Source organism: Delphinapterus leucas, chromosome 7 (assembly GCF_059928025.1).
Source record: "Delphinapterus leucas isolate spDelLeu-1000000601 "Yukka" chromosome 7, BTC_Dleu_Yukka2, whole genome shotgun sequence".
NCBI classification, from domain to species: Eukaryota; Metazoa; Chordata; class Mammalia; order Artiodactyla; family Monodontidae; genus Delphinapterus; species Delphinapterus leucas.
In genome coordinates, this window is record NC_143135.1 from 13,941,058 (window position 1) to 13,953,191 (window position 12,134).

Here is a 12,134-nt window from a genome sequence, read left to right on the forward strand (position 1 = left end):
TGGGTCCTGTGCTCAGGCTCTCACCAGGTGGCAGTCCAGGTGTTGGCTGGGTTGGGGTCTCATCTGGAGCTGAGGCCCTCTTCCAAGCTGTTCAGGTTGTTGGCAGAATCCGATGCCTTGCCACCATACCATGAGGCCTTCAGCGCCTAGAGGCCACCCTCTCCATGTGGTTCACAACAATATGGCTGTTTGCTTCTTCAAGGCCAGCAGGAGACTATCTCTTCAGGAAGGGCTCAGTCCCTCTTTTAATGGCTCTCACCTGATTAGGTCAGGCCCCCCACCCAGGATAACCTCCTTTTTAATTAACTCAGAATCAACTGATTTGGGACCTTACTTACACCTGCAAAATCCCTTTACTTTTTCCATGAAAGGTCACCTAATTACGGGAGTGACATCCCCTCACATTCACAGGTCCCCTCCAGACCTTAGGGGAAGGGATGAAACAGGGTGTGTATGCCAGGGGGCAGGAACCTTGGAGTCATACTGGAATTCTGCCCACCGCACATAGCTAGCAAGTGGCAGCTCCAGTAGCCAAACACAGCTGTTCTTACTCTGAAGTCTGTGCTTTTAATCCAGCTGAAGCAAAGGATACAAGAACCAAGAAGTTGGCAGGTCTTAGGAGGACCAACCTGAGTACGGCGTGTACAGTGCCTGGTGCAGTGCCTGGCCACCCTAGGTGTTCGTTATTGCAGTTACCACCCCCTAAAGGCCATCTTGGTGGCTTATATGCCTTTCTGCTTCCATACTCAGCAATCGTAGGTACTTGGAGGAGCCTTGGGGTGGGGGAATTGCTGCAGAATTCTTTGACCATCTAGTTTGAACTCTCGCCTGGCTGGAAGAGGGAACTCAACGCAAATGCTTTCTCAAACCCCTCACCCCCAATCACCTCCGGTCAGAATATAAAATAAACGTACCCTTCTTATTCCTTCATCCTTCAGTCCCACCCCCCCGCCCCCAGCCCAACGATGAAGAAAGGCACAAAGTCAGGAATTGATGCTGCATCTTTTTTTTTTTTTTTACTTATGCCTTCTTAAAGCATGTGCTGAGCTGTTGGATGAAGCAGTTCGGCAATTAAAAAGGCCCAGCGCTTGGGCAGCGGCAGGAGGAGGCCAGGTGAGGGGTGGGGGGGGACCCTCTTTCCTGGGCCAGGGAGCAGCAAAGCCCGCACTAACTTCATAAAATATAAAACAAGGGAGGGGTGCAGGTCGGAGGGAGACTTGTAAAATACAATATCTTAGGGATTGGCAATAATAAAAAATAAGGTTCATTATTTACAAACAATTTCTGTTCTTGGTCTCTGTACAGTGGGGGGAAGGGTGGGGGTGTGTGTCGGTCTGTTGACGTGTGTGTGTGTGTGTGTGTGTGTGTGTGTGTGGCGGGGCTGGGGCAGGGAGGCAGTGGTCCTGTCGGTCGTTATGAGAAAGGTAACCCAGTGAGTGGTCTCTCTGAGAAGGACGGATGGCTGTGGAGTGCTGGTGAGAACAGAGCGGTTGGCCTAAGGGGACAGTCCCAATGTGTGGGGAGAGGAGAGGCCCCAGTCAACATCTGGGGCAAAGGTGGGCTGGGGGGAAGACGGACCCCAGGGGGCAGGGGTACTAGCCGGATCCGGGTTAGTGAGTAAGACAACCCCTCTTCTGAGTGCCAGAGGGTACGTCCTGTGTCCTTGGTCTTGGCACGGCCTAGGAGAGTTTGATGGTGGTGTTGGGGCCCAGATCCCTAGAGAGAGAAGAGAAGTCAGGGGTGACTCTGTCCAGGGACGACCCTCTCACCCCTCTGCAAGCTGGATTTGGACACGGGAGGGACGGGGCCTTGGGAGGGTGTGGCTGAGGACATGGGGACCACGGGCAGGCAGAGGGCGGGGGGAGCCTGGGACCCCAGGAAGGGAAGGGGTCACCCACCCACCTCTCGTGGAACCACTCCTTAGGGTGGGAGAAGTCAGAACTGGTGCTGTTTCCACCGACGTCCTTGGGCCAGGCCTCACTCAGGTACTTGCTGGTCTCGTGGGTGCTGTCCAGGTGGTCATGCTGCAGGTGGTCCTGGGGTTGCTGCTCCGCCGGCCCCCCGGGCTTGATCTCCCAGCCATCTGGGGGCTCCACGGGCAGCAGGGCGCTGCGGCCATCCTCCCATGAGCCTGGCCCCTCATCATAGAACAGGAGGCTTCGGGAGGGCACTGGAGAAGGAGCTCAGGGTGAGCCACGGTGCCAAGAGGCTCCCTCCCCATCCAGGCCACATTCAGGGCCTGGCGTTTAAGGACCTGGGCCCTGGAATCTTACGGGCCTGGATCTGAATCCCAGCTCTAGCAATTCTGAGCTGTGTGACTACAGGCAAGTCATGCCTTTGTTTTCACCTTTCTGAGCCTCAGTTTGCTCATCTGTAAAATAGGAATACGGGGGCTAACCTCCTGTTGATGTGAGGTTTAAATGAGATAATAGAGTGATTGAAACTGCACTCAGAGAAAGTTAGATCTTCCTAAGCAGAGGGTACTGGACTGGGGCCTCTGAGGCCTGGGTTCTGATCCTACTGTACCACTCACTTTCTGTGAAACCTTGAACTAATCTTTTCCTGCTCTAGGCCCTAGTCTGCCCTTCAGGGACATGAAAAAAAAAGAAAACACATTTTCTGGATATCTATCACGTGCCAGGCATTGTAGGCATCCTTTAACCTATATCAAATCATTAACAGAAACTCTTGGAATGAGATATTTTTAGCTCCATTTCACAGAACAGGAAATTGAGGCTCCAGGTTGCCAGGCACGCTGTCCCAGGCTAGTCTGCAGTGAAGGTGAGATGTAAACCCAGGTGTGCCTGACTCCAGGACCCACCACCGCCCTTCTCACTCTCAGGGCCCGAATCTCACAGTCTATGTGAGCGGAGCCCCTGGAGCTGTGCGGTGCACCAGCTCTGTAAGCCAGCCTGCTCCAGAGGTCATCTCCTCTTCGCCCTGCGGACACTGGGCCTGAAACCCACTGCGCTCACTCAGAGGGGCTCATTCATTCCCTCGCTCCTCTGGCTCCTCTGACTCTGGTTTTGTCCATCAACACTCCCTCCCTCTCCCCCTAACCCCAGCCCTCACCCCCCATTTCCATTCCTTCCTCTCCAAGGTTCCCTGTACCTCCCAACACACATAGGCCCCTCAGGCCTTGGGAAAATGGACACGTGGCTCTCAAGACCTTACATCCCTGCCACCCACCTCCCTTAGTAACTGTCCTGTTCTCTCCTTCTCAGGCTGCTCTGGTCCAGGGAGTGGTTTTCACTCCCCACCTCTGCATCCTCTTCCCCTAACCCTCCCCACGCCGCTTCCTCCCCTCAAGGCCCTGCAGGCTTAGCTCATTCTCCCTGAAGTATCCCTCCTTCTGGAAACTCACCCCTCCCCAGCTCCTCTCTCTCTGACCTCCCATCTGTTTCCTCTTCCTCCTCCTGCCCTGCTGGATAACTCGCTCCTGGTGAATGATGAGGGACTGTCTGGAAGTGCCTCCGCAGGTCTATCTGGAGTATCCTCTGCTTCTGGGAGCCCATACTATTCTTTGCTACACCCTATACCAGTTCTCCCCTTGCCACTGTGTGTCGTATCTTTTCTCTCCTCTTGTGAGCTCATCAAAAAGGAAGCGATTGTGTTCATTTAGTAGGTGCCTGCTGTGTACCAGGCACTGTGCTAACGGCCTTTGTGCACCATGTCATTTAGTCTTCACAACAAACGTGCTCAGGAAGTGTGGAACTTGTAACTCCCATTTTCAAGATAAAGAAATTGAAATTTAGCGTGAACACACATGCCTGAGGTCACGCAGTTAGTGAGTGGCAGATATGACTGACTCTGAAGCTCTATGCTCTTAACAATCCTCACAGTCCCCTGTGGGATGGTAGCTATCTGAGCTCACACTACCACTACCCCGCCTCTGCCCATGACAGACATTACCAGTGGATCCTGGCACTCCTTCCTGTTGATCCTGAGTGGCGCCTCAGAGTCCTTCTTAACACAGTGCTTCAGGCAGCCACCACCATCTTACGGAAAATGTCCCTGGAGCTGAAACTGATTTCCTATCCCAGTTGTAAAATACTGATGGTGCTTAGCAGATGTCCCTACCAACTGGCACCATAATACATGGGGGCTAGGGTGGAAACATTCCCGTTATTCCCTAAACCTACCCCCGCAAGCCACTCCTGGGTGGGCTGGGAATCAGGGGCTCTTCACTGTAGTCCTAATTCTATAACTAACATTGAACACATCATAGACCCTTTGGGGGCCTCAGTTTCCCCATCTGCAAAATGAGGAGGTAGAATGAGACGGCGCCAGCCCCAAACCTGGCTCCTCTCTTGTGTCTGGCTTCTGCTCAGAAGTTGGGGCTGGCGTGGGGGGAAGGCAGCCTGGCTCAGAGCACTCACTCTGACTGGCAGTGTAGACGCTGTCAGAGGCCATGGGATCTTCCTTCACAGTCTGGGAGCCGGAGGAGAACTCAGGGAGGCAGGGCACGAGGGAGCCCAGCACCAGGACGAAGCACAAGGCTGCCACCTGGTAGTGGAGAGAGAGCGGAGGGGCTGCAACCCTGGCCACCCCTATCCTCCCCATGCCCCCGAGCCAATGGGGGCAAAAGGCTCAATATTTTTCCAGGAAAGCTGCTCCCGGAGGAGAAGGTAGAGGCTGTCGGGACATCTCAGCCCATTGTAGGGGGCCGCCCCAGGCAGTGCTAGAAAAGAGGGGGAATTGGCCAGTGTGGTTATCACCGGTGGGGTGGAGGAATCAGGAAGGGAAGGAAGGGGTAGGTGTGGGAGGAGGCTGAGATTGGGGCAAGGGAGGGGGACGTATCTTCACACCAGATTCCCAGCAGGATTCCCAGGAAGATGGGCCAGCAGGAGGAGGTTAAGAGTCACAGAGCCCAAACTAACCCCTGCCTCTACTGGGGCTTTGCCACCTGAGAGCTTGAGGATCTCGGAGGGCCTGGGGAGTGATTAGCCAGGAGGCGACAGGCTGTACAGCTCCAGGAAATGTGGAAGAGGGGCTAGCAGAGGCCTGAGCCACAGCCTAGGCACCCACCCTCCATTCCAGAAAGAACCAGGTCCATACTTCCCCTCATCCCCCCAGCCCATCACTCCACTCCACTGGGCCTGAAGAAGCTGCCTCCTCACGGGACTTGCCCTGCCATCCTCTAGCTGAGTTCACGTGAGTCACTACACATCCACACCGTGTTAGAACTGGTCAGGGAAGGTCATGTTCTAGAAGGTTCCATGGACTTGGGGAAAAAGGTTGGGGTCTGCTGGACCCACTGCACCAGGTACTAGGATGGTTTACTCTGGTGACACCGCCCACAACATGGCCAGGCCCTTGAAGCTCTGCCCGCCCCCCACCCGTAGAAAGCCAGCCTGGGGAAGCCCTGTCCTCCTGTGGCCCTGCGGCGAGGGAACAGCACCTACCATGAGGCAGGTCCCAGTCTGGGTGGCAGCCATCTTGTAAGGTCTGGAGATCTTGTTGGTGACCAGAGTCTGGAGTTTCTGCAGCTGCTGGAGCAGGGTCCTGAGGAGGGCACAGCGGTCACCCGGCAGGTTCTGACCCAGCAGGCATCTCTGCCTCAGGGAGCTCTCCCGGGGAGGAGCTGGGCAGCCTCCAGACATGGCTTCCACGCCAGGTGCCCGTTTCAGTCAAGACAGAAAAGGTCACCTCCCACGTGGCTCCTCTGTGGTGTGGCTGGGTCACCCTATGGAGGCTCAGGGGTGCCCCACGACGCGCTCCTGGCCAAAGGCGGGGGTTGGAGGAGAGCCTGGACCACCTCAGCTGAGGCCACTTTCTTTTTCTTACCCTGCACCAGCCACAGCTAAATTGACCCTCCCTCCTTTGTATCCATGGCACCTTGAGCTGATACGAAGGACACATCTGGCAGCTGCCTGGTATATGGTGAGGAGCAAGTATCCAGGAAATGGTAGCTACCAGTTTTGTTAATTTTGTTGCTGTTTTTGCTTTTATCACAGCACCTGTAACACTTCGTTTATTTATGAATGTCTATGTCAGTCTCCTTCACTAACTATGGGCTCCCTGAGGGCAAGGACTGGGTCCCTCCCGGCGAGGAATCCTCTGGGTACCCACAGAGGGTGCCCAGCCCACCCTTGGTGAACAAATGTTTAATTCTCTCTTTCCTCCACCCAGCCGGTCGGTGGGGTTGCAGTTCCCAGAATGTACAGCAGGTGGCGAAACAGCTCCAAGGGCCTCGGCCTATTTGGGACTAGGGAGGAATCTGGGCCAGAGGAAGGGGGTGAGGGGTGAGGGCTCCCGCCCCCCATCCCTGAGTCAGGGGGGCATTCTCCAGGTCATTCAGGGGAGTGGCTGGATCCCGCTGGAGAAGCTGGGGGAGAAGGAAGGAAAGAAGGAAAAAGCCTTCTGTTGAGCACCTGCTACATACTTGCTGTTGTCTGTTATTTTAATTACTCCCAGCAAACAATTATTACTCTCACAAACCTACTGTGGGCTCATGGCTGGTCACTATCAAGAATTCAGAATAATAACAAGAAAAAACGAAGAAGAAAAGCTAACATGAATGGAACATTCTCAAATGCCAAGGACAGTGCTGGCCCTTTACTTGCTAGGTCTCATCGCATCGTCACATGAATCCTGGGAGATACTGCTTCTATCATCTCCATTTAGACAGAGAAACTGGGGCCCAGAGAGGTGTACGTAACAGTTTTTCCAGGGTCACAAAAATGGCACCCAGAGTTGTGACTTTACGTGGCTACTGCATGCCAGGCCCTGTGCGGGTTCCATACTAATGTTTCTCAAGCTTAATTGTGCACGTGAATCACCCAAGGATATTGTTGAAATGCAGATTCTGATTCAGTAAGTCTGGGGAGAGTCCCGAGATTCTGCATTTCTTTCTTTTTTTTTTTAAAGATTTTTTTGACGTGGACCATTTTTAAAGTCTTTATTGAATTTGTTACAATATTGCTTCTGTTTTATGTTTTGGTTTTTTGGCCGCGAGGCATGTGGGATCTTAGCTCCTCGAACAGAGATTGAACCCACACCCCCTACATTGGGAGGTGAAATCTTAACCACTGGACCGCCAGGGATGTCCCCTGAAATTCTGCATTTCTAACAAGCCCCCACGTGATGTTAATGCTGCTGGTCTGAGAAACTCGCTTTGGGTGGCAAGCATGTACACCGGTAGGTTCTAACTTTAGGGTGCATCAGAATTACCTGGAGGGTTTATTAAAACACAGATCATTGAACCCTCCCCCTGGAGTTCCTATTCAATAGGCCTGGCATGAGGCCTGAGAATAAGCATTTCTAACAAGTTCCCAGGGGCTGCTGCTGTGCCGGTCTGTATCACCACATTTAAGCACCTTACCAGCCCTGTCTGGTATCTAGATGGGAAACTGAGGTTCCCAGGCTGCAGAGTCCCTGTTTCTGGGGTTCTGAACTCAGTGACCTCTCCTCTCTCCTGCCTCCCAGAGCTATGCCATAGCCAGGCACTGGCTGCAGGAGGGCAGGGGCCGGGGGGACGCAGGTGGCATCACCCACCTGTTGGCATTCTCCAGGGTCTCCACCTTCTTCCACAGTTCGTTGTTCTCGGATGTAAAGGTCTCCACCCTGCGGGGGCCAAGCAGGCACAGGCTCGGGGGCAGCCCCCAGACTCACTGCTGCCCCCTTAGCCCTGCCCACCAGCATCCTAGTCCCCGTGCCCCCCCACCCCTGTGAGAGAGAGCTGGGGCGAGCAGGCCAGGCTGGGGAGTGGGGCCCAGGCCACCCAAGCCGCCCACCTGCCCAAGACCTCTTACTTCTTTTCTAGACACTCCACGTACTCCTTCTTCTTACGGCGGCTCTCCTGGGCCGAGATCTAGAGGGGGAAGCCCCCAAGCGGGAGTTACCACAGCACATATCTGCTTCCTGGGGCTCCTCAACTTCAGGGCTGGCATCACCAGGGGAGCAGAGCCCTCCCCCCGAACCAGGGAAGCCCCAGGGCAGGGGCAGGGCCTGGCTCACGCTTTACCTTGTTCTTGATTTTCCTCCGGACCCTCTTTAAGGCCTTCTCCTCAGCTTTGGTGAGGGGGAGCTTCGTGGGGATGGGGTAGCCCTCAGCAATCAGGGTGCGCTTTTCCTCCTCCGTCAGGAGCAGTGGCCCCGACGTCCCCTGTAATTTCTGTGGGAAGGGTGACACGATAGTTAGGAACCAGACAGCCCCGCATTCAAATTCCAGCTCTGCCATTTACTCTTCGCGTGACCTGGGCAAGGCACTCAACTCACTGAGCCTTGGTCTCCTCATCTGAAAAAGGGGCAGATCTGAATTAAATCCAATAACATGTATCAGGTGCTCAGGACGTTGCTGGGAGCCTGGCATGTTTGGCCCTCCGTATATTGCTGGGGGTGGGGTGGTCCCGAGATCCCATCCTGGAACCCACAGCCTCAAAGCTTATTTGTCCAGGGCCCCCTAAACAGCACCCACCTCAGACACCCACCACCTCTTGGGAGGTTCCACACCCATCCCAGTGGATTCTGGGCCTCCTGAACATTGTTCTCCAAACAGTGCCCTTTGGGGGCAGCCTGGGCCGTCGCCCTGAAGGTGAGGAATGTCAAGCTCTAGTCCTGGCTCTGCAATAGTGTGGGTTCGGCAGGCCTCTTGGACTCTCTACCTGTTTCGTATTTACCCCAAGGCACGATTAAAAGGTTGTCACTCCCATCTGCTGGGCAGGCACCTCTCTGAATTCTGATGGGGGTGGGGATCAGGCACTCAATTCCTTGACTCTAGGGTCAATCCACCCCCAGCTGCTTACGTGAGGGGCAGTGAGGAGTGGGGAGGTGGAGATGGCTGTGGAGGAGCGGGCCATGGGCCGGATGGGGCTGGAGGGGGGCAGAGAGCGGGGACTCTGGGAGCCGTCACTGTCGCTGCCATGGCTGCTGGGGGGCGTCGGAGGCATCTGCACCAGGTCCTCTGGGGAGAGCAGGAGAAGCCAGGTTAGCAGGGTGGCGCCCCAGCTCTGGTCGCACAGAGTTCAGCATAGCACGGGCCTAAGCCAGCCCGGAATGACTGTGGGACTGGCTGCTGGGGCCTTGACCGCTATAACATCGGAAGCCCCTCTGCCATGTCAGAAAGACGAGCTGATGTCCCAGAAGACAATTCCTGAGTGCCACCCCATCTCTGACTCCACAGAAGCCTGGCTCCTTTAAGCCTGGTTCTTGGTGGGGATATCACAGAGGCTGGATTCTTGGGGTCCCTCCCCTACCCCTGACTTCACAGGGCTCAGGATCTTTGAGCCTCCAACTTGGCAACCCCAGGAGGTGACTGGAATCTGCCCATAGCAAGACCCATGGGGATCAGGCTGGGCAAGCCGCAGCCTCTGTCCCTTTCTTTCCACTGCAAAACCCCAGGGTGTCCATTTTCAACCTCAGGGTAACAGGACAGCAGGCACTGGGCTTTCAGCAGATCCACCAGGAGCGCTACTCTCCCCAGCATGCCTTCTGTGCTGCCTCTCTGAGGCCACAGCATCAGGAAGATCGATGCTCTGCAGGTGGTCAGGAAGAGGCCTGGGCAGAGCCAAGAGGACCAAGAGCCTTGCTGCAGGGAGAGCTCCCAGGCCAGCACAGAATGCCCAGATTTAAGTCCAGGTGCGGGAACCTGGAGCTGACTGCACCGCAGAGCCGGGCTGAGGCTGGCAGGAGGAAGAACGGCATCCTTCCGGGCTCGGCCCATGACTGCCTCCTGCAGGAGTCCCCTCTCCCTTCTTTGTCTCTCATTTGCCTATTATGGATGCCAGGCTGTAAAGACCACTGAACTTGGACTCAGAGAGACCTGAGTTCAAGTCTTGACTGTTGCACCCCACAACTGTGTGACCTATAGTTATGTTTACTTAACCTCTCCCAGCCTCGCTTCCCTGCTGAATGGGGGTGAAAGGACTCCTTGCATGGAGCCAGGAGGATGCAATGGGCTAATGTATGGGAACACGCTTTATGAATTGAAGGGCACTCTACAATGTAAGGTGTTTTCACACTGGTCCCTTTCTACCTCCTGTTAATTCTGTATCTTCTCTCAGACGCTGGGACCAACTTGAGGGTGAAACTTGGGCCTTATTCATCTTTCTAAACCTTGTGGTACTTAGTCCAGGGCCTGAATAAGCACAGTAGATGCTTAATCAGTTTTTGATGAATTAATGAGGTGGGATTGGAAAGATTCAGTTAGCCCTTTCTCTTTCTGGTCAATCCAAGAAGCTTCCTCTGTTCTCTTCTCCCCTGTCAGGTCTGGGGATGTGCTTTCAAGGCTTCCTGGGGATCTGCCATCTTTAATCCATAAACTGCTGTATAATTGGTGGTTTGTCTGTGGCCCACACTGCTCTGTGATCTACTTGGGTACAGGGACTGTCTTCTCTCTCTGCTTCCCCAGCTCCTGGGACTAGGAGATGTCCAGTGAACTCTAGTTGGATGGATGGATAAATGGATGGATGGATGGATGGACAGATAGATGGATAAATAAGTAGATGGATGGATGGACTGATGGCTATAGAGTGGACTTCAAGTAAAGAATGATGGGAGGGGTGAGAAGGTGTTGATAATAGTGATGACAGCTGTAGATTGTGTAAGAAGGGGACCGGAGGGATGGAGAATGGGCAGGGTGGGGAGGAGAGAATATTCTGGGGAGAGGTGGGAGGTGTCGAGGGAGATGGGTGGGCCAGACCAAGGGAGTAAAGAATGCGGTCTGCCCAAGACTGGAGAGGAAGAGTCCCTCTCTGGACACACTTACCTGGTGTCACTTTGAGGAACTGGTTTACCTCCTGAGGCTCTGCTTTGATCACTGGCAGCTGAGTCATCTCTCCCGGGGCCTGAGGAAGAGACAGGCCCAGCTCCGTCAGCTGCCCCGGGGGGCCCGTCCCCACCATGCCATCCAACCTCCCTCTCTCCCTGGGCCTGGGGGTCTGCCCTGCAGCATTAAGGAAGTATCTGGGACTTCCCTGGTGGTGCAGTGGTTGGGAATCTGCCTGCCAATGCAGGGGACACGGGTTCGATCCCTGGTCCGGGAAGATCCCACGTGCCATGGAGCAACAAGCCATGTGCCACGACTGCTGAAGCCGGCACGCCTAGAGCCCATGCTCCGCAACAAGAGAAGCCACTGCAATGAGAAGCCCGCACACCGCATGGAAGAGTAGCCCCCACTCGCCGCAACTGGAGAAAGCCTGCGCGCAGAAACGAAGCCCCAACGCAGCCAAAAAATAAAAAATAAGTGGATAAATTTAAAAAAAAAAAAAAAAAAAAAAGGATGTATCTGGGCCCAGGGTTCCAGGCACATTCCAGAGGAGCAGAGGCAAGTTCTCATGCTTAGAGAAGTCAAGTAGACCTAAGAAAAGAGAATGGTGGCCAAGTAGCATCGTTTAGCCTCTAAGCTCAGAGAAAGGAGGGCCTCCTGTGGCCTCTGAGGCCAGGGCCATCTTTTTGGTGGAGGCTGACCCTACACTGACTGTGAGCCCATGTGGGTTGCCATGAGGACGGGAGGTAATGCCTGGCAGGTTGTAGTTGTTCAATGAGCGGTAACAACAGCACAGACGAAGGAGGCATTAACTGGCTGGGGGCCCAGGGAAAGCTCCCTGAGCAGCTGAAGTTTGAGTCCTGATGTATAAATAGGAGTATTCCAGATAAGGGATGGGGCAGTACGTAGATGAGGGGAGAGGCGTTCCAAGAAGAGGGAAAAGCATCTGCAAAGGCACAGAGGCCAGACAGAGCACAGCTTAGATCTGGAAACTGCAAGTATTAAGGGTGTCCAGAGTATAGGGGTGTGTGTCAGAGGTGGAATGGTGAGAAACAAGACCAGAAGATCTGGGGGGAGGGCGTGGGAAGGGGGTGAGTAGAATCCAGACAAAGAAGTTTGAAACAATGAGGAGCCCCTAATGGGTTTTTAAGCAAGGGACTGATAGAATTAGATTAATGCTTTAAATAAACATGCATTCCTCTTTCTTTATGCCATCCCAACTTGCTGTTCCAGAAAGGACATCAACAGGCATGGCTTCCTACACATGAGGACCAACACACATACAAGGGGTGTTCTCTTTGAGAAGGCGCTGTGCTGGGTGTTGGATTTCAGGGCCATCTCTCCCCTCCAGGTCTGCAGCCAGCAGAGAGGTCATGATATCGTGGGTGGGACCCAGAATCCCGAATTTAGGCAGGTGAGTAAGAAT

General features: G+C 54.4%; 1 protein-coding gene across 1 annotated transcript in view; it reads right to left on the reverse strand.

Annotated features, from left to right (window-relative positions):
- Positions 1-972: 972 nt before the first annotated feature.
- CREB3L1 (cAMP responsive element binding protein 3 like 1) overlaps positions 973-12,134 on the reverse strand; it is a 35,508-nt gene continuing 24,346 nt past the window's right edge. Inside the window, exons 4-12 of the mRNA XM_022592137.3 lie at positions 10,709-10,787; positions 8,748-8,905; positions 7,967-8,116; positions 7,755-7,813; positions 7,498-7,566; positions 5,406-5,505; positions 4,380-4,506; positions 1,903-2,170; positions 973-1,716 (exon numbers count right to left, since the gene is read on the reverse strand). Of these exons, the coding sequence (XP_022447845.1) occupies positions 1,680-1,716; positions 1,903-2,170; positions 4,380-4,506; positions 5,406-5,505; positions 7,498-7,566; positions 7,755-7,813; positions 7,967-8,116; positions 8,748-8,905; positions 10,709-10,787 (1,047 nt within the window). The 3' untranslated portion in view covers positions 973-1,679. The remainder of the gene's footprint in view (positions 1,717-1,902; positions 2,171-4,379; positions 4,507-5,405; positions 5,506-7,497; positions 7,567-7,754; positions 7,814-7,966; positions 8,117-8,747; positions 8,906-10,708; positions 10,788-12,134) is intronic.